Below are 20,076 nucleotides of genomic sequence, written 5' to 3'. Positions count from 1 at the left end.
TTTTCCTCGATGTATGTTTATACATGATATACACGAACTCTGACTATTAATTTCATAATTTTTTATCAATAATTAAAAAAGTTTCCCATTAGGTCTCTATGTTAATTTTATTTTTTGAAGTGTTGATTACCTGATGGAGTAAGTATAAGTAGTGTAACGGCCATCCAACCAAAACAAAAACAACATACATGTGCTTTAAATGTTTGTTTATTTGTACCATGTGACTTAAAGTCTTGACTATTTAAATATTAAGATGACCTCTACTGACCATCAACCAATCTTAGATTTCATGTCATGTGGTTGTAATAATTGTTCTATATATGATAGGAAACAGCATTTACCATTTTCTGTTAAAAATTAGATATAGTATAAACTAGTAAAAAAGTACTTTATAGGCAAAGGATATGAAAATGAATATTGTTTTTATGTTTACCTTCATATGTTATGTCAGTGGATATGAGTTATGACAGAATTTACAAAGTATAAAAACATTTTTTTTATTTTCCTAAATTGTTTGCTTCCAAGATGTGCATTTTGCACATTAATAAATTACTGAATGTATATCAACTTTAGTCTGTTTTTTTAATAAACTTTTCAGAGCCTCTTTGTATTATTATACAACTCACCATGCTAAAAGCATGAAAAGCTTGTGTATAGTAAGTTAACTTGTATAATGAGATAAAATCAATAATCAAAACTATTAAGTGATGAACATTTTCATTGGTGTCCTTTAATATTCAAATTGGTAAAGTCATATGGTTCAAATAAACAAACATTTAAAGCACATGTATGTTGTTTTTGTTTTGGTTGGATGGCCGTTACACTACTTATACTTACTCCATCAGGTAATCAACACTTCAAAAAATAAAATTAACATAGGGACCTAATGGGAAACTTTTTTAATTATTGACCAAAAATTATGAAATTAATAGTCAGAGTTCGTATATATCATATATAAACATATAGCAAGGAAAAAATTATTCATTTATAAAAATGAATTTTTAAGAATTTTTTTCTGCAAATATATAGAAGTCAAATGGACAATATTAATACCAATCCCAAGTTCTGTATCTATGAGATAAAACATAGAGATCATATCTGGGAACCAGTATGTAAACAAAACAATTTATCTAGGAATATTATATATCTCCCCAAAAGAGGTTAGGTTTGTGAAACAGCTGTATTTACAAAGTTCAACCTGAATATGCACCTGTAAAAACCAAGTTATATATGTACTTGTTGTGACCGATAATTAGCATGGGGTTGTAAACTTGTCATAAACATATGTTGTCATGTGAAATTATTGCAGATTCATTCAAAATTTTGTTTTTCTTAAGAAATTGATCAGAAATAATTTCATTTAAAAATGATCACTTAAATGGCAAAAATGCAGATTGGTGGCATAATCACTGATGATAAATAATGAATCACCTTTTATCTCTTTTGACTTTTGGATAAAAAAGAAAACACAAACTTGAACAAATAGTTGCTGCTACCGCCATATAGCATACATAAGAAAAGATTATTGACTCTGTCAAGATGTAAACAACTACACTTTACTTACTAGACTGAGTATTCTTTCTCTCCAAATTAAATAACATTATATGAGAGTCTATGCAGAAAACAATGAGTATATCCCTGAATATATTTAGTAATAAAATCTGTGACGGCACTTTCACTGACATGGAAAATGTATTATCTAATTTACAACCTCGTGGATAGCACCTTATCTGTAAAATGAAGAAAAAACATTGTTCAATAATTCTTAAACTAACAAAAAACTTTTGGTTATTTAATCTTTTTATTTTCTAGAGTAAAACTGTTGATTTGTTTCAGACTCCCATATGGTATGGAAACTTGTGTATGAAATGTTGAACTCTAGATGTCGTTTTAGTTTTACTGTGTTCTTTCTTGTTGGTGTTTTGCCAAAATTCATAAATAAGGATGAAAATATTCAACATTCAGAAAAGATAAAAGAGTTTTCACAGGATTTAATGGTAATATAAATGTCTGTTTACAATTATTCCAGAATTCTTGAAAATTAAAATAATACAACAATCATTGAAAATATGATTTTCAAAAAATGACTATTTGTTAACATACTTCATCTCTTTGTCCCACAATATTGTAACAGGCAACACATATAAAATCTTTCCACCATGACATTCCTCCAGATACTACTAAATCTCTCTCCTGATAATAAAGAAATAGTAGTATATATAATGCAACAATCAATTCTGATATTATGATTAATTAATTAAACAAAATATCTTAAAGGTCAAAAGGAAACAAAACTTTTAGTTCTTTAATTAGAGCATTTTACATTTCAAATATTGCAATAACAAAAACATAAATTCTTAGTTAAGAAATGATAAAAAAACCCATCTTTTTTTACAAGTAAATAGATGAAACAATTGTCCAGACTAGATTTAGTACAAGAACTGTATGGTGTTTGCAAGCAAAATTAAACTGTGTAATCATAGTACATGATGAACACGTACCACAAAACTTCCAGGGGCCTCCGTAGCAGAGTGGTCTGAGTAGTTACTACTGTAATCACTAGCCAGTCAACAGTGAGGTTGGAGTTCGAACCCCAAATATTGTCAGTATCCTATCAGAGGTGGGTGGTTTTCTCTGGGCACTCCGGAGTGGCTTCTTCCATCAATAAAAACTGGCAACCACAAAATAGCTTTAATGTGATGCTTTAAAGTGACGTTAAACACCACAAAATCAAAATCAAATCTTCCACATTTATGCACATACCTGTGTTTCATTACCAAATAACTTCCATTTCCTATTAGAACAAGTATAATGTGCCAGCCCTGTCTTCCCTGCTACAGCCACACACTGACCAGTTTTATCTACAGCTGCATACTAAAATATCAAATTAAAAAAATAAAGCTCTTGAACTCCAAAGTTGTCTCCTTCACATATGCTGGCCACAACATCAATACAAAGCAACTATAGATTTCATCTATGCACAATAAAAGTCACCACAGTAGATGAGGGGCCATTAATAATTACTTGCAAGGACAGTCTCAAAAAATCAATACTGCTTAATCTGATTGTCCTAAACTGCAATATCTGTACATAAAAAGAGAAGGATTTGTATTTAACAACTATTTTCTATTCTCAGTTATGTATTTGCTCCAGTTGTTTCTGAGATCCAGATTTTCTAAAAGTTATTGCATATAAGTCATCTTATGACAATAGCTTACTTGCATTCTGGGCAAGTTGAAGTAAACTAGCTGGCTTAGTACTCAACTAAGCCAAAAATAGATTAAATTCCCTCAGCTTGCTCTAACATTACATAGAACACAAGTTTTATTGTTAAAACCTGAATACATTTACTTTTCAAACAAACTTTTGACATATATGTGCATTATCTTTTCATCTAACTTATAAACCACAACGTACCCTAATAGGCCAATTTGAGGCAAGATAGCTGTGTGATATAGGAATCATCTGCCAGAGTTTGTTGCCCACTGACACATGAGATTCTAAATGACTAGGCTTCTGAGAGCTATCTCCCATATTTAAATAAATCTTATCTTCTCCTTGTAAAAACACATGTTCATGGTTTGCCTGCAAATATAAAATTAAAATAATTAAAATACAATTTTTCAAAACATATCCAGTAATATTCCAATATCATATAAACAAAAGATGTATTAAACAGCAGTTTAAACAACCATGACATGGCTTTATTTTGTTACAAATATATATTGTAAGTAAAAACAATTGAATCTCTGATCTACTGCTCACTAATGATACCCCTGCCCGCTATAACAGTATAAGGTAAACAGGAAGTTATTGAGTGATGAATCTGAAAAAAACATCATACAGTAAAGCTGACTCATAGAAACTCTGAAATCCTTGTAATGTTGTTCCTGAGAAAGATGTGACAACAGAGGGACAGATGGCAGTAATGTTTAAGTTTAGGAATTGTGTATATATTAATTCAAAATATGCACTAAAACTGCACCATTACTCTTATGATTGTTTTATCACTGAGTGTCCAGAAATATTTCACATAACTGCATTAATTTCAGAGGTCTGGTATCAAGTCTAGAGGAGAGTTCTTATGATATGTTGACAATTCAATAAAATAATTTTTTTTTTATTCATTGTTATTATAACAGAAATTTTCCAGTTGAAGGAAGATATAATATTTTCTAAACATGTAGTATCCTTAAATATTGGCATGGCAATGAAATGTATCCCTTAGTTTATAGTATTATTATATGCTTTTTCAAGCCTCACTAATTGTAACTTACTGAGCAAGGATTGACAGTTAGAGCACTTTTGACAAAGTGAAGCTGCATGGCATGTGAACACTGTGTATTATCATTGTAATCAGTCTGATGAGCCTCTTTCTGGTCACCACAAACCATCCACAACTGATAACCCTCTAAACCCCACTCCTGTAAAATAACAAATATACATTTACTTATAAATGGTAGTTAAAAAAAATTTGGTTAAATTACATCATTAGAAAGAAAAAAATCAAATATATTTAGTTAAAAGTAATAAGGTTGAAATTTGGATAAAAAGACAAACTGATCTTTCAATTCTGAAGAAAGACAGCTACTTATAACCAAGACGGGAACAGCGACTTACCAAAAAAATTTAGGTTATTGTTTCTCCATTTTAGAGTTTAAAATTGAAAAATATTCTAAATGTAAGTCAACAGGAATTGTATGCGACTTAAAACTTACCATAGCTTTGACTGGTGGTGGAAATAAATGCACACTGTCATAGGGAAAACTGTAAATAAACACATACTTATATAAAATAAATTACAAAAGATGTCACTTGTTATTCAAAAATGTTATTTAGTTATAGTATCTCTTTAACCAACATTTAAATAAAGGTATTTTCTCTTTTCCAACAGAAAAAAGGAAAAATGTGCTTTCTACAAAGAACATAAGTTTAGAAACTTTGGTAATGCAGCAAAAATGGTCAATTGTCAACATTTTAAAACATCAATCACTTTGTGGCAACATTTGAAGATAAATTGGTAGTTGTCAGCACAATTTGACAACATCGGAACTATTATTTCACTAACAATCATAAAATTGGGACAAGTGAAGTTTGATTGAGTTATGTAAATCTTCAATATCATTTTTAATTCAATTTTTCATGAACAGTAAATGATTTTATGTCTTACTTTTTCTTAATGTTATACAAAATGAACAGAGCTGACAAATCTTACAAGAATGTTCATCCATTGTTTAAAAAAAGTTGCCAATTATGTCTCTATAGCAACATGTATTGTACAAGCCATCCTGTGTGGAGGGAAATAATAAATAATTATCACAACAGCCAATTTTTGATTGATAAAAGTATCCTTTAACAGTACCCTTCAAATGCAGTTTGGTTAACCAAACACCTTCCAGGAATTGAGAGTAGATTTAATTCATCAACCAAAGTTGAAGAAGATATATTCAGTTTATTTCAAATTATGTCATAACACACACCTATATTCACCAGCTAAAGAACACACTAATAATGAACCAAATACACTCCATAGGGAATAACCACCATTCTGCCAACATAAAGCTAAAGCAGTGCCATCTGGTGTCCATTTCATACAATGAACAGAACCAGCTGTTTGAGCTGCATCTAAAATAAAAATCAACAACATAAAATAAATATATCAAAACTATGACTTAAATGTTGAAGTAAATATAGAAAGCTAACAGAAAAGCTCAAAAGTAACTATTTTTTTTCTGAACCCAAAACATTCATGTATTAATTAACATTTATTAAACCAATAATTGATAAAACAATTAAGGAGTATTCGACAGGTTCTTCTGGTCACTTCTATGCAGATTCATATGAAATTTGTTTCAATGGTGAGGAAAAGATAATCTGATTCTGAATATAAAATGGTTCTAAAAATATGTTCCTTTTGTTTTTGTGCTGCAGTGGACATATGATATACACCAATCAAGAGGCATTTTTACTCTTTAATGTATTTCTATTTCATTTCAGTAAGGTATTCATTTTGTCTTGTAGTTATAGAGAGAAATGTGAAATTAAGCAATCAAACATATTGATTAAAACATTTATTTTTCTTCAATTCATATTTTCAGAAATTATTCAATAATGTATTTAAATGATTGACTGAATAAATTCAATAGAAAGGGTGTCAATGTAAGATGTAAATAACATTATGATAACTATAATTGATGGTAAAAGTTTCAATGGCCATATAAGTTAGATCTGATACACATTTAAAACTACAATAATTCAACCAATAAAACCCTTTCAATTACTTCAGTAATGGTTGCATTTAACTAATAATCTGCAGTAAACAGCTGTGCTACATTAATCTGTTATTGTACACTCAATTTGTAAAGTTGAAAGAAAAAAAAATTTTGACATCTGCTTGGCAATCAATATATGGTAGTTTTTAAAAAAACATGTCACAAAAAATATATTGATATCTAAACTTTAAAATAGTAAATTCTGTACGACATCAAACCTTAAAATAAAACGAACAAACAAAACAACTCAAAATAATTGGTTTACATTAGTCTTTACTAGAAACAGATAAAATAATAGTATGACACTATTAAAATACCCTTGACCTCATTTATCACATGTACAACTCAAACGATCAGGATAGTTGTAACTTGACACAGCTAAATAATATGACACTTCTAATGTACCCTTGACCTCATCTATCACATAAACAACTCAAACTTACCAGGATAGTCTTTACTTGACACAGATAACTTGTATGACACTTATAAAGTACTCTCGACCTCATTTATCATATAAACAACTCAAACTTACCAGGATAGTCTTTACTTGACACAGATAACTTGTATGACACTTCTAAAGTACCCTTGACCTCATTTATCACATAAACAACTCAAATTTACCAGGATAATCTTTACTTGACACTGATAACTTGTATGACACTTCTAAAGTACACTCGACCTCATTTATCACATCTACAACTCAAACTTACCAGGATAATCTTTACTTGACACAGATAACTTGTATGACACTTCCAAAGTACCCTCGACTTCATTTATCACATAAACAACTCCAGCACCACTGTAAATTTTATAAGTAAAACATTTCAGCATAAAAAAGATAAAGAACATAGCATGTAATGTATTTTTAAATAAATAGAGAATGTGTCCATGGGACACAGATGATACCTGCAGTGGCATATAGAGTTGCATAGGGACATAACTCAAGAACAGTAAAAGTTTCATAACATTTGGTTGAGGCAAACTGAAGTTGGAGAAAAAAAATGAAAATTAAGCAATGTTTTCATTTGTAAAGGAGCATAACTCTAGAACGGTTAAAGTGACATCACCTTAATTCCAACTTGATCTGTGGTAATAAGCAGTGTGTAATAGTGTCATAACATTTAATTACAGCAAACTAAAGTAAGAGAACTGAAACTAATTTTTGAATGTATGTGCCTACTGCCGCGCTGGAAGGGACAAAAAATGTGTTAAAATTTGAATCTGTTTTTTTTTTTATCATTCTTGATCCTGTAAATTTATACCTATTTCCACTTATTAAGATGACAATTGTATTTCTGAATGATTTATGTATTAAAATAATGATGTGATCAATCTCATGGCATTATTCAGCTATTACAAAAAAATGTTGTGTAACATAACTTTTACACAAAACAATGATCCTTGTTTTCAAAATTCCAATAGGGAACATACCTTTTATAATTGTATAAATAAACCAATTGTTCAAGACGTTTCGGCCATTGGCCTTCTTCAGTTGTTTATTATTCCTCTAAACTACATGGCTGCCATTTCTTTTTTCAATCATTGAAAACAATGAATTACTGTTTTCTTTATTATACAAGTTTTTTTATGATTTTTTATTCATTACAGTATAGGCAAACAAGATGTCAAATCACATAATTTCTCACAACAAAGCATGGAACTTAATCTTTGAAATATTAAACATAGTCAAGAGTTGCAGCTTTTTGGTACATACATGTATGGTCAACGACAATTCCAATTGTTCATCTTTTACATAAAGTCTGCTTTCTGTTTATACATTTATTGTAACCCTTCACAATCAAATATCATCTGTCTATATATTACCTTTTACAACCAAATGCCATAAGTCTGTATCTATGGTTAACAGCCAGACAAACTGTATCTTTAAGATCCTTTACCCATACACCTTGAGCAACCTATCAAAACATAATTGATACATATTTAGTTTTCATATATGAAGAAAATTGTGTCTAAGGACACAAACGTCCCCGCTCAATTTTCCAAGTAAAAAAAGGACATAAATATAGAATGGTAAATGACTAACAAACCAAATTTGAACTCAGTCTGTGTGTTGTCGATCTTAAGTAAGAGTGCAGAAAGTAATCTGTAGAAAAAATTTACCTGGAGAATCCAATGAGGGTTAAAAATTAAATCACTAAATAGTGAAAATTAAATAATTTTTTTTAATAACAAAATAAACATAACACTTACCCCATTATCTGCTTTGGTAGAGGGTGGTATAACAAACATGGCCCTTCCAGAGGAAAGAACCATTACATAACCTCCAATGATAGGGCTATATTCCATATGTACAACATAACCATCTGATTCTGTTAGTTTGGCAGCTAAAACAATATGTCAATGATTTAATAACACAAGAGTGCACACGCTAAAATGGCTCGCCTTCTTTACTAATCATTGATATTATGTTGATAGACCTAAATATAAAGCTTTATTACAACTGTCACATAAACTCAACATTTAACCAAGAAAACGAAACATTGATCAATGAACCATGAAAATGAGGTCAAGGTCAGATGAACCATGCCAGGCTGACATGTACAGCTAACAATTCTTCAATACAACAAATACAGTTGACTTATTGCTTATAAATTAAGAAAAACAGACCAAAACACAAACACTTAACACTTAGCAATGGACCATGAAAAGGAGGTCAAGGTCAAATAAAACCTGCGTAACAGACATATAGATCATAAAATATTTCCATACACCAAATAAAGTTGACCTAATGCATAAAGTATAATAAAAACAGACCAAAACACAAAAACTTAACTATAACCACTGAACCATGAAAATGAGGTCAAGGTCAGATGACACCTGCCAGTTGGACATGTACACCTTACAGTCCTTCCATACACCGAATATACTAGACCTATTGCTTATAGTATCTGAGATATGGACTTGACCACCAAAACTTAACCTTGTTCACTGATCCATGAAATGAGGTCAAGGTCAAGTGAAAATTGTCTGACAAGCATGAGGACCTTGCAAGGTACGCACATACCAAATATAGTTATCCAATTACTTATAATAAAAGAGAATTTAACATTACAAAAAAACTTAACTTTTTTTAAAGTAGTCACTGAACCATGAAAATGAGGTCAAGGACATTGGACATGTGACTGACGGAAAGTTCATAACATGAGGCATCTATATACAAAGTATGAAGCATCCAGGTCTTCTACCTTCTAAAATATAAAGCTTTTAAGAAGTTAGCTAACGCCGCCACCGCCGCCGGATCACTATCCCTATGTCGAGCTTTCTGCAACAAAAGTTGCAGGCTCGACAATAAAATGAAACTATATTTTTGTTCTTTTCCTCACCACTTAAGTACACAATGTAATATTATATATTACTATTTCAAAATGTTTTGAAAAATATCCATTAAGCATCTTTGTCTATGATAATGTTTTACCATTATTTGTAACATTAGTTTTATCATTTACTGCTCGCTCCCTTACCTTTTGTGTTTTGGAAATCTATAGAGACAGGAAAATCTCTGATGAACAATGAATTCTTTTCACTCTTAGTGCCATTCCATTTGATTCTATTTAAATGCCCATCTGATGTAGCAATGACTAGATCTTCTCGAACACACAAACAACTATAAAATATGTTAATCAACTCATAAACTACTATCTAAAACATGGTTCTTTAAAGTTTTAAATGGTAACCTCCTTTACACAATATTGCATTTAATTATTCCATCTTGCTTATGTGCCCAAATTTGCAGCATAGAAAAATGAAAAGCAACTTTTTGTAATTCTGCGAAATTTCAACATATTTTCCATTATAAAATTCTTTTTTGCAACTGCCTGGAAAGTTAAGGATATCATTGTAAGACATTGTAATCAATGAATCTTTGTAGTAACATGATCAGTTCAGATTTTTGTCTTTTGGGTGTTAGTGGCATTATAACTTTGGTTGAGGAAACAACTTCCCTATTATTATTATTAACATCAGTAATTTTTGGGAGCAAATTAACATTGATGCTTCTCTTTTACCAAGAAATTCTGGCCCCAAAATTGAGCTGATCACATGGTCCATCAACACCATATGTATATACTGTAAGTAACAGTACCCTTAAGTCCCTTACCAAGTTATATCGGCCTCTAAATCGAGCTGAGAACATGGTCCAATTTTTATTGCTGGAACACTGTCACTATCAGGTATACCATTTAAATCTTTCTTTGTATTATAAAGTCTGAAAATATAAAACATCTCAATGGTATTTTTATATACATAAATTTCACTATGAAGTTAATCTGAGAAAATTATTTATGATGCATTGTTATATTATAGCATATATTTTCAATAATAAGAATACCAGTAAGCAGAACTCAGAATCATGAATTGGTGATGGTCATTATTGTCAGGTAAGGTTAAGTGTGATTAAAGCTAGTGAAAAATGTAGACATGTTGTTTGGTGGTTTTAAAACATATTTTATCTTAAATCTGATAATTTAACTGCCTTTTTTCTCTCTCAAATAAACATGTTTTCACAAAATTATAAATACTTTAAAAGACAAAATTTATAAAAATACATTACTTTATTAACCCTTTCCTCCATAATGACGCTTTTTGACGCCACCCCCTTTACTCTATAATGACGCCTTTTGACGCCTGTGTAGCACCTCAGTTGAAACACTTTAACTACAAAGTGTCTGCAGTTGACTTAATAAAATTTGTATCCAATATGAAAAGGAATATCATAGGAATATCCGACTTAAATTTATTTGATGAAATAGTTGTTTTTCGCAATGCCTTTAATACTTTAAATCATATGTTCAGCATTTTATTAAAAAAATCCTATGCGAATCAAGTAAGCAAAAAAAAAATTTCAATGGAGGAAAGGGTTAAAAAAAAATACATTACCCAATTAATTACTTAAATCAAATACAAAAACAAGTTTATGAACTTTTGATTGCTTTCCTATCATCAATGGGTGAAGTTTATTTTCATGGATATTTTATAGCATAAAAGTTCTGAATTTACAGTCAAAGCAGGCAAGACTAAACAAAAGAAGCTGAATAGTGTCTTAAGATATTTTGTTTAAAACAAACAGATTTAATTTTCTTTATTTCTCATGCATGCATGTACAGCCTTTGTATAAATTATGCTTCAAAGGAAGAGATAACCAAGTATTAACTACAGCATTTTTTTGTACAGTAGGTAAGTCATAATCCTCTTTTAATGAAATCAATTAGATGACATGATTTGCAAAATTATACATGTAATGATCATGATGATCCTTTGAAACAAACAGGTGGCTATTGATTTTACCAGTAGTGTTTGTACCTATACTTGATCAAAACAGCAATTACTACAATGAATCTATAGAAATAATTGTCTAGCAAAGCATTTTAACAACATTATCACACTGTACATTTCTTATATCAGTGCACCAAATTTTACCTGATTCTAATTTTGTTTTTCCTCAGCCTAAAATTAAGAATTGAAATTAGGATACAGATGAAAGATTTTCTCCAAGAATAAATGATATATAATTTTCTTTGTCTAACGTTAAAAATGATGATTAGTAAATAAAATCTTTTCAACAAAGTATAACAGAAAGTTGATAACTATTTATTGACTAGCAATGTAACCTTTTTCTAAGGAGGATAAGTTTTGTAGATATATTTTACATTGAATTACATGATTTCTATCACAAACTTCCTCAAAAACTTAAATCTTAGCAAAGTTAATTAACCATATATATGTAAACTCTTATGATCTAATTTTTATAGCAGCCAGGTCGTTTTAAGATGCACACCATTAACTTTTAGTGTGAAACATGACAAGCTAATGTCAGTGCATAATATAAATAGACAAAGTGCACTGCAGCAACTCTATTCTGCACTATAGATACTAACTAATGGTATGAAGGCCAAGTGATTCAAATATCACCAAAAGAATTTTACTGGCAAATAAACAAACAATTCAGTTCCAATTTTTTGCTGTGAATCTGTAAACTTACTTTCCTTCCTGCTGTACATATAGACAGTGATGATTTGGTACAGATATATCTAAATCTACTTTGAAAAATATCACATGATGTTTACTTGTCTGCAAAGAGAGAGCAAAAATACATTTCTATGAGGCATAATCTGCAAAGAGAGAGCAAAAATACATATCTATGAGGCATAATCCATATCATACATCACAATACCAATAATTTTCTTAAAATCCTAATGAGCATTTGAAACAAATACAATTTGAAAGCCTTACTCTATTAAACAGGCATCAATAAAAAGTTTGTCACCAGGATGGGAAAATTCATTTATCTATCATAATTATTAATTTTCAACCAAAGTAAACTTTACTTAGCTACTGCATTCCTGTTTAACTTTATTGAGATACTACATTTCAGCCTAACTTTAATTAGATATTGCATTCTGTTATTTCATATTTAACTTTATTCAGATACTACAATCCAGTAAGATACTGGATGCTTACCATAACAGCTATCATAGAAGAATCTGGCTTCCATTCTGCTAATGTGTATGCCCCAAATTTGTCTAAATCTCTCTGTGATTGTGTGTAATTTACTATCTGAACTGGTGGCTGAAATGTAAAATACATCTGTAAGTAACATTACAAAAAAAATCTATTATACTCTTGATTTGTTACTTTATGTCCAGTCAGCAACATTCCACCATTTTCCTCTCAAAATATTTTGTTAAAACAAATGTTAAATAGATTTCAACTATTTCTGCAAAATTTTCATTTTCAAACCATTTATGTGAAACAAACTAGTCCCCTTTAATCATGTTAATATGTTCAATCATATAAGTCTCATTACAGCTTTTCTATTTGGATTTGGTATGATTGCCAATGAGATAATTGGCCAAATACTGCTGTTGTTAGTACGGTACCATAACAGGTCTTTGTTACCCCTTCAACAATGAGAATTTAATTTAGATTTTTGTAATTTGATTTACCATTTACCATCATTAGGGATTGAAGTATACTTTAATTCAACTGTTTGATATGGTGACAAAACCTATAGATCTAATGACTGAGATCAAATTTAGTCAAATTTATGACTATGGTCAATGTTGACCTATAGATATTTCATTTTTTAAACAGCAGAAAAACACAATTTCATGATTCTAACAATATTCATAATTTTAAAAAGAATCCAAATTCAATTTTCAACAACAATCTTGTCAACAGGAGTTACAAGTTTGCACTGGTACTACATTGCACATAGGAAGTTAGGATCACCTTTATATAAGTATCAAACTTATTTTTATAATAATATGTAAAGTGTTTGATACTGTTATATAACTTTTCTAATGCATAAACATGAGATATTATGCATGTATAGTGACATATTTAATTTAAATCTTGAAATAATTTGAATATTGAATACCATATTTTAAAGCATTAATGACGGATTCATGTTATTTGCAGATAATTGCTGTTTCCTTTAAAGGTGCATAATATCAGCAACCATGAAGGAAACATGAAATCTGACAGAAAATTGCATTGCATTTCATAAGTCAGGAAAACTTTCTATAGAAGATACATGATATAAGTTATAAAAAGTGAGAGTTCAAATATCATTTCATTCCATGTAAATAAGAATTCTTGAAAGTCTTCTTTTACCAAGAAGGTATTGTTAATCTATACTGGACAGTACCAGTAACTTTTGGTCAGATGGTAACTTCAAACCAAAAAGACCAATGAATTCAATTTCCTAAACTCATAAATTCAAGTCAATGAAAGTTAAGTCCTCTAAGTGTTTTGTTGAGCATTGTATTTTGAACACTTTCTTGTCTGAGTACATTAAACATTTGTTCAGTACCAGGTAATTAAATCCTTAAAATTAGGTTGAACCCATTTGTCCCCCATTAAACAGAACACCAATTTAGTGTCAATATCATTATTTTTAAACATATTTTTAGGAAGTAACAATAAGCACATAAAACATAGTAGTTGTACCAGTATGTTTATTTCCAAAACCAATATCTTCTTCTCACTTTCAACCTCAAAATGTGGTTTCAAATTTAAAACATTTATATGTTTCAAAAGTACAGGTTTATATCCATTTTTTACATTAAAACAAATGTATTGTACAATGAAGTATGACAAATGTAACTCCATCTGTCAAAACCCTATGTAAAGACATCAATCATCTACAAAGGGTTTAATGTGGCAATAAATACTGCTAAACATATGTCTATAGTAGGTTTATATGAAATGAAGATAGCACTATACAAAACTAAAGCAAAAAAAAAATATCATAACAAAATATCAAAATAAAAATATTCCTATCTAAACATAACAAAGTTAACCCAAATAAGTATCCCACAAAGGTCAACAGATCAAATTTTGAGAATAATTCAATCATATATATATTATAAATATATAAATATGATTTCTTATTATAATAATATCAATATTTTTGCTTAGATTTTTTCTGATTGCATTATTTATATTTATACATTTATCAGCAAATAAACCATACACATGAACTTATAAAATAATGGGTTATCTGTCCTTGCTTGTTATCTAATTTTCTGCTTGTACATGTATGAAAGAACACAATTCTATAAGAGACAATTGTACCACCTATATGTCCCCTTAATGGGCATGTGACCTATTTCTCATATTTTGAGTGGACAGACATGGCCACTGGTCTTAAATTAGAGAAAGACCATTGTTATAACTTTTAAAAAAAGAAAATGGTGTATTACTAAAATATATAGCTCCCCAAAAATATAAACAAAACACACTAAAATGTCTCACCTGCTTTTCTGATCATGATTGTACTTATATGTTGAAAGTCTTAAACAGGAGCAATATACGACAAGAATTACCTTATATGACAAATGAACCAGAAAAAGGTCTGTCAGATGAACCCTGCCAGTCAGACCTGACCTCTAACATTCATCCCATACACCAATATATTTGACACATTGCTTAAAGTATCTGTAAAATGGACTAAAACACAAAAAACTTAACATTGACCAATGAATTTTTGCATGCACTTATTATAGAATTCTTGAACCATGGACACAAATACAAGATTGATAATTGTGATTTAAGGAAATGCTGCGTACAACATGAAGGAAGCTAATGAAAAGAAAGTTATATTTCTTTTTCAAAGTAATTGAAATTTAAAATATGATTTTTTATTTGGGCAAACCACCTCCTATTGCAATTTTTCACATGCAAAAAATTCCAAAATTGCAGTGCTTTGAATTACTATAACATATATATATATAATATCAACATAGAGGTAAAAAAAAGTGCAAAACTGTAAAAACTGTCAAAATCCTCCTTTTGAGATCTTAAAATCATTTTTAAGATAAAATCTACACAACATTACATATACATAGACCAAGGCCTAACTCTAAAAAACATATTAAAAATGTTGCAACAAGATGTATTTTACCAAAATGTTCATGTTTTAACATATATAAGGCCTTGGATTTTACATATTTTGTTAAACAAGAGTGCACACACTGAAATGTCTCGCCTTCTATACTAATCATTGATATTATGTTGATAGTCCAAAGTATAAAGCTAAGCTTTATTACAACTGTCACATAAACTTAACATTAACCAAGATAACTAAACAAAGACCAATGAACCTTGAAAATTAGGTCAAGGTCAGATAAACCATGCCAGGCAGACATGTACAGCTAACAATGCTTCTATAAAACATATATAGTTGACCCATTACTTAAAGTTTAAGAAAAATAGACCAAAACACAAAAACTAAACACTGTGCAATGAACCGTGAAAATGAGGTCACGGTCAAATAAAACCTGCGCGACTGACATAAGGATCATAAAATATTTCCATACACCAAATATAGTTGACCTATGGCATATAGTATTAGATAAAAAGACCAAAACTCAAAAACTTAACTTTGACCACTGAACCATGAAGATGAGGTCAAGGTCACATGACATCTGCCCGCTAGACATGTACACCTTACAATCATTCCAAACAACAAATATAGTAGACCTATTGCATATAGTATGAGAAAAACAGACCAAAACACAAAAATTTAACTAAAACCACTGAACCATGAATATGAGGTCAAGGTCAGATGACACCTGCCAGTTGGACATGTACACCTTACAGTCCTTCCATACAATGAATATACTAGCCCTATTGCTTATAGTATCTGAGATATGGACTTGACCACCAAAACTTAACCTTGTTCACTGATCCATGAAATGAGGTTGAGGTCCAGTGAAAACTGTCTGACAGACATGAGGACCTTGCAAGGTACGCACATATCAAATATAGTTATCCTATTACTTATAATAAGACAGAATTCAACATTACAAAAAATTTGAACTTTTTTTTCTAGTGGTCACTGAACCATGAAAATGTGGTCAAGGACATTGGACATGTGACTGATGGAAACTTTGTAACATGAAGCATCCAGGTCTTCCACCTTCTAAAATATAAAGCTTTTAAGAAGTGAGCTAACACCGCCGCCGTAGCCGCCGCCGCCACCTGATCACTAGCCCTATGTCGAGCTTTCTGCAACAAAAGTTGCAGGCTCGACAAAAAATTACATGTTAAATTACTACTTACGGTCATGTGTCAATGTCGTCATATTTATGATACATAGTAACTGACATAAAATTGTGAATTTGACCATTTTGCACTTTTTTGTCCAGTTTATATTAACTGGTATATTTATCAATAATAAACAGCTGCGCCATGAGTGCATGATACGCCTGTTGTCTTGTGTGCAATAATCATAAATAGTTTCTGAGATACAGCGTGACATGTGAAAACCCACCTTTTTTAACAAAAAAAAACAATATTTCTGAAATAAAATTTTGAATCATCACAAAAAAGTACACAGATCTTAAGATAAATAAAACTAAGAAGTGTGTGAAGTTTTAAGCAATAATCATAAATTGTTTCTGAGATACAGCGTGACATGTGAAAGCCCCCCCCCTTTTTTTTAAACCAAAAACTCAATTTTTCTAAAATAGAATTATGAATCAAAACCAAAAAGTATACAGATCCTTAGATTTATATTACTAATGAGTGTGTAGATTTTAAGCAATAATCATAAATTGTTTTTGTAAAAACCCCATCCCCCTTTTCTACAAAATACTCAATAACTCAAAAATAAAATTTTGAATCATCACCAAAAATTATACAGATCTTTAGATTTATATAACTAAGAAGTGTGTAAAGTTTTAAGCAATTATCATAAATCGTTTTTGAGATACAGTGCGACATGTGAAAAAAAAACACCCCCTGTTTTAGTTACAAAGTCTCGTAACTCAAAAAGTTTTAATCTAATTTTCACCAAAAAGTATTAAGTTTCATGAAATTTGGACGAGTCGTTCTCAAGTTACTGTGCGACATGTTTACGCCGGACATTTGTATACCATAATATGTCCCGTCAAAATTTTGACAGACGTATAAAAATAACTTTAAAGACTTGAATAACTTTTCTATTCTTGAAATTAAAGGGGAAAATGGCACTTATGAACCCCCCACCCTGAATAGGATTGATGATTGAGTGGTGGTGTTTTAATGCCACTTTTATGAGCCACATTTGGGCTACTTCGTGGTGGCCAGTTCTTATTGGTGGAGGAAACAAGAGTGCCCAGAGAATACCACCTACCTTTGATAGGAAAACTGACAATCCTAGTCAATTAAAATTCGAGTCAAGTGCGCCCACAGAGGTGAAGTTAGAAATCACAACCTCAGTGTAAACTGGCAAGTGATTACAGTAGTAGAACTACTAAAACTACTTGGCCATAGAGTGGTTGGAAGAAAAGAAAGAATTGAGAATAAACTAGAGGTAACATCTAAACATGATTGTATTACATATGTGAAATGTTTGGCCTACATGTATGTTAAAATATATCTTGTATAAGTAGAATAGTCTGTTGCAATAAAGTTTATAAAGAAGAGGATTTTACATCTATCTTTTCAATGTCATGATTTTTAATGGCCAGTAATAATAGGTAGCCAGGATAAACCTCAGGACTTCATCTCACGTAATCCCCTTAGGCATTTAACTTCTGCATACCATAGTATGAAGATTAGTTTATCATAACATATATAGTAGACCAACAACAAAAACATGAGAACAGACTTTTGGTGTACAATTTATGTGAATAAAGACTCAAAACAAAAGACAACAACCATTGCAAATTTTAAACAATATCAAAATTCATAAAAGACATCTAGAGGCCTACATAATGATTGATTGATTGTTGGTTGCTTAACGCCCAGTGGGCCTACATAATGTATTCAACTTAAATGTACAAGGGGTGTATTAGTAGCAAGATTAATCCACAACACTGTCCCACCCAGATCCTCCCTTATTATGGTGTATAAAAGTCGATTGTACCAACAATAACCAATTACCAGTATGCTTTATCTTTGGTGCCCTGACTGAATGCTGAAGAATTAGTGCAGATGAAAGCACCTGATTTACACTCAACAGAGTTCAGTTAAGGGACCAATAAATGCCAGCTGGTTATAGTACGTATTAAGGAATAAAGTAAACAGACACAGGTTTGGGAGAAAGAATCACAGTTTAATATTTTCTTTGCATATCAATATAGCAATAAACATATTTACAAAGAAAGCAAAATCAAGTTGAAAAACTGTGGTACTCCTAACCAAAAGTACATAATAACTGTGAGTTCCTTGAACAATACTACTCTACTAAATTAAACAATACATTACAAATAAACATATGAATTATACATGCGTATAGATCTTTCAGCAAATAAAAGTAATTGTCCTTAAGGGAGTTGGAGGGTGGGAAGAAAATATTTTCCCAGAAAAATAATAATGGCTGCTGCAAGCAAGCGTTGCATCAGGAATAGTTGAGCCTGTGTGCATAAAACAAAAGCCCTACTAATTAAGTGCTGATTGGTTAATTCAAAATTAGCTATGAATCTCATTGGTTTGTATGATCTCTAAAAACAATGAGTAAACAAGAAGCACAGTGATGATGATGATGTGGCAGTGATTGGGAAACCCCATTGCTGATTGGTTAAAAACCTAGACATGCAAGTGTTCCCAAGTAACTACTGTCAGACCAGCATTCCAAAACGTATTATGTATTAATAATCTATTTAAATCAAATAGTTCTGTAAAAGAATGTCAGATTTGTGTAGTAAAGTGAATATTTATTTAAATGTTCTTGAAAATGTATCTTATACCATTTTGAGATAGACAAGACACTTACTGCTTCAGTTGTGGTCAGAAATTTCTATGATTCTTGTTTTCTATATAGATAATATACATTATTCTTCGACCTCCCATGGCCCAAAATTATTGAAAATGGCTTTGAGTCACCAGAGCAAATTCAGGCTACAATTTACAAATGAGAACACCAAATAAAACTTTTCTCATTTCTGCCTTTTGAGTGCTGCCTTGTAGCGGCATTAGCCTGCTCTTTTTCGAAATCTACAAGGGTGTCTTTAACTCTTTAACATGCAAGAGATATGGCTCTCTCTTAACACAGGTCTGCAATTTATCGTCCCCTTCCGACGGACTATCAACGTTTCCTGAAGACCATACTTGCAAATGGTGTCAAGGGAGAGCTGAAAATTCAGTCCCTGTTCATGAATATGACCTACTGAATAAGACTATTCACCGGATTTGTAATAAAATAAGGAACACGACGGGTGCCACATGTGGAGCAGGATTAGTCCAAATAATTACACCGGTGAATATAAAATATTGAAATCGGTAAAATTTAATGGACCCAAATTTCCAGAATGTTCGATAAACATTATCCGGAAATTCGGGTCTGTCAAAATATACC

General features: G+C 30.8%; 1 protein-coding gene across 3 annotated transcripts in view; it reads right to left on the bottom strand.

Moving 5' to 3' along the window:
• The window catches only part of LOC143042803 (guanine nucleotide exchange factor subunit RIC1-like), a 40,998-nt gene that overhangs the window by 20,015 nt on the left and 907 nt on the right, over positions 1-20,076 (bottom strand). For 2 of the 3 annotated variants that reach the window (XM_076215280.1, XM_076215267.1), the window contains exons 2-16: positions 12,750-12,857; positions 12,271-12,359; positions 11,709-11,735; positions 10,390-10,497; positions 9,755-9,897; positions 8,484-8,617; positions 8,097-8,188; positions 6,983-7,071; positions 5,481-5,625; positions 4,719-4,767; positions 4,278-4,424; positions 3,418-3,585; positions 2,764-2,874; positions 2,104-2,193; positions 1,565-1,730 (exon numbers count right to left, since the gene is read on the bottom strand). In XM_076215280.1, the coding sequence (XP_076071395.1) occupies positions 1,565-1,730; positions 2,104-2,193; positions 2,764-2,874; positions 3,418-3,585; positions 4,278-4,424; positions 4,719-4,767; positions 5,481-5,625; positions 6,983-7,071; positions 8,097-8,188; positions 8,484-8,617; positions 9,755-9,897; positions 10,390-10,497; positions 11,709-11,735; positions 12,271-12,359; positions 12,750-12,857 (1,666 nt within the window). The remainder of the gene's footprint in view (positions 1-1,564; positions 1,731-2,103; positions 2,194-2,763; positions 2,875-3,417; positions 3,586-4,277; positions 4,425-4,718; positions 4,768-5,480; positions 5,626-6,982; positions 7,072-8,096; positions 8,189-8,483; positions 8,618-9,754; positions 9,898-10,389; positions 10,498-11,708; positions 11,736-12,270; positions 12,360-12,749; positions 12,858-20,076) is intronic. The other variant, XM_076215275.1, reaches the window with a different exon arrangement.

The sequence above is a fragment of the Mytilus galloprovincialis genome, chromosome 1, assembly GCF_965363235.1.
Source record: "Mytilus galloprovincialis chromosome 1, xbMytGall1.hap1.1, whole genome shotgun sequence".
Taxonomy (NCBI): domain Eukaryota; kingdom Metazoa; phylum Mollusca; class Bivalvia; order Mytilida; family Mytilidae; genus Mytilus; species Mytilus galloprovincialis.
Note: the sequence above shows the minus strand (reverse complement) of the source record. Positions and strands in the feature narration are given on the sequence as shown.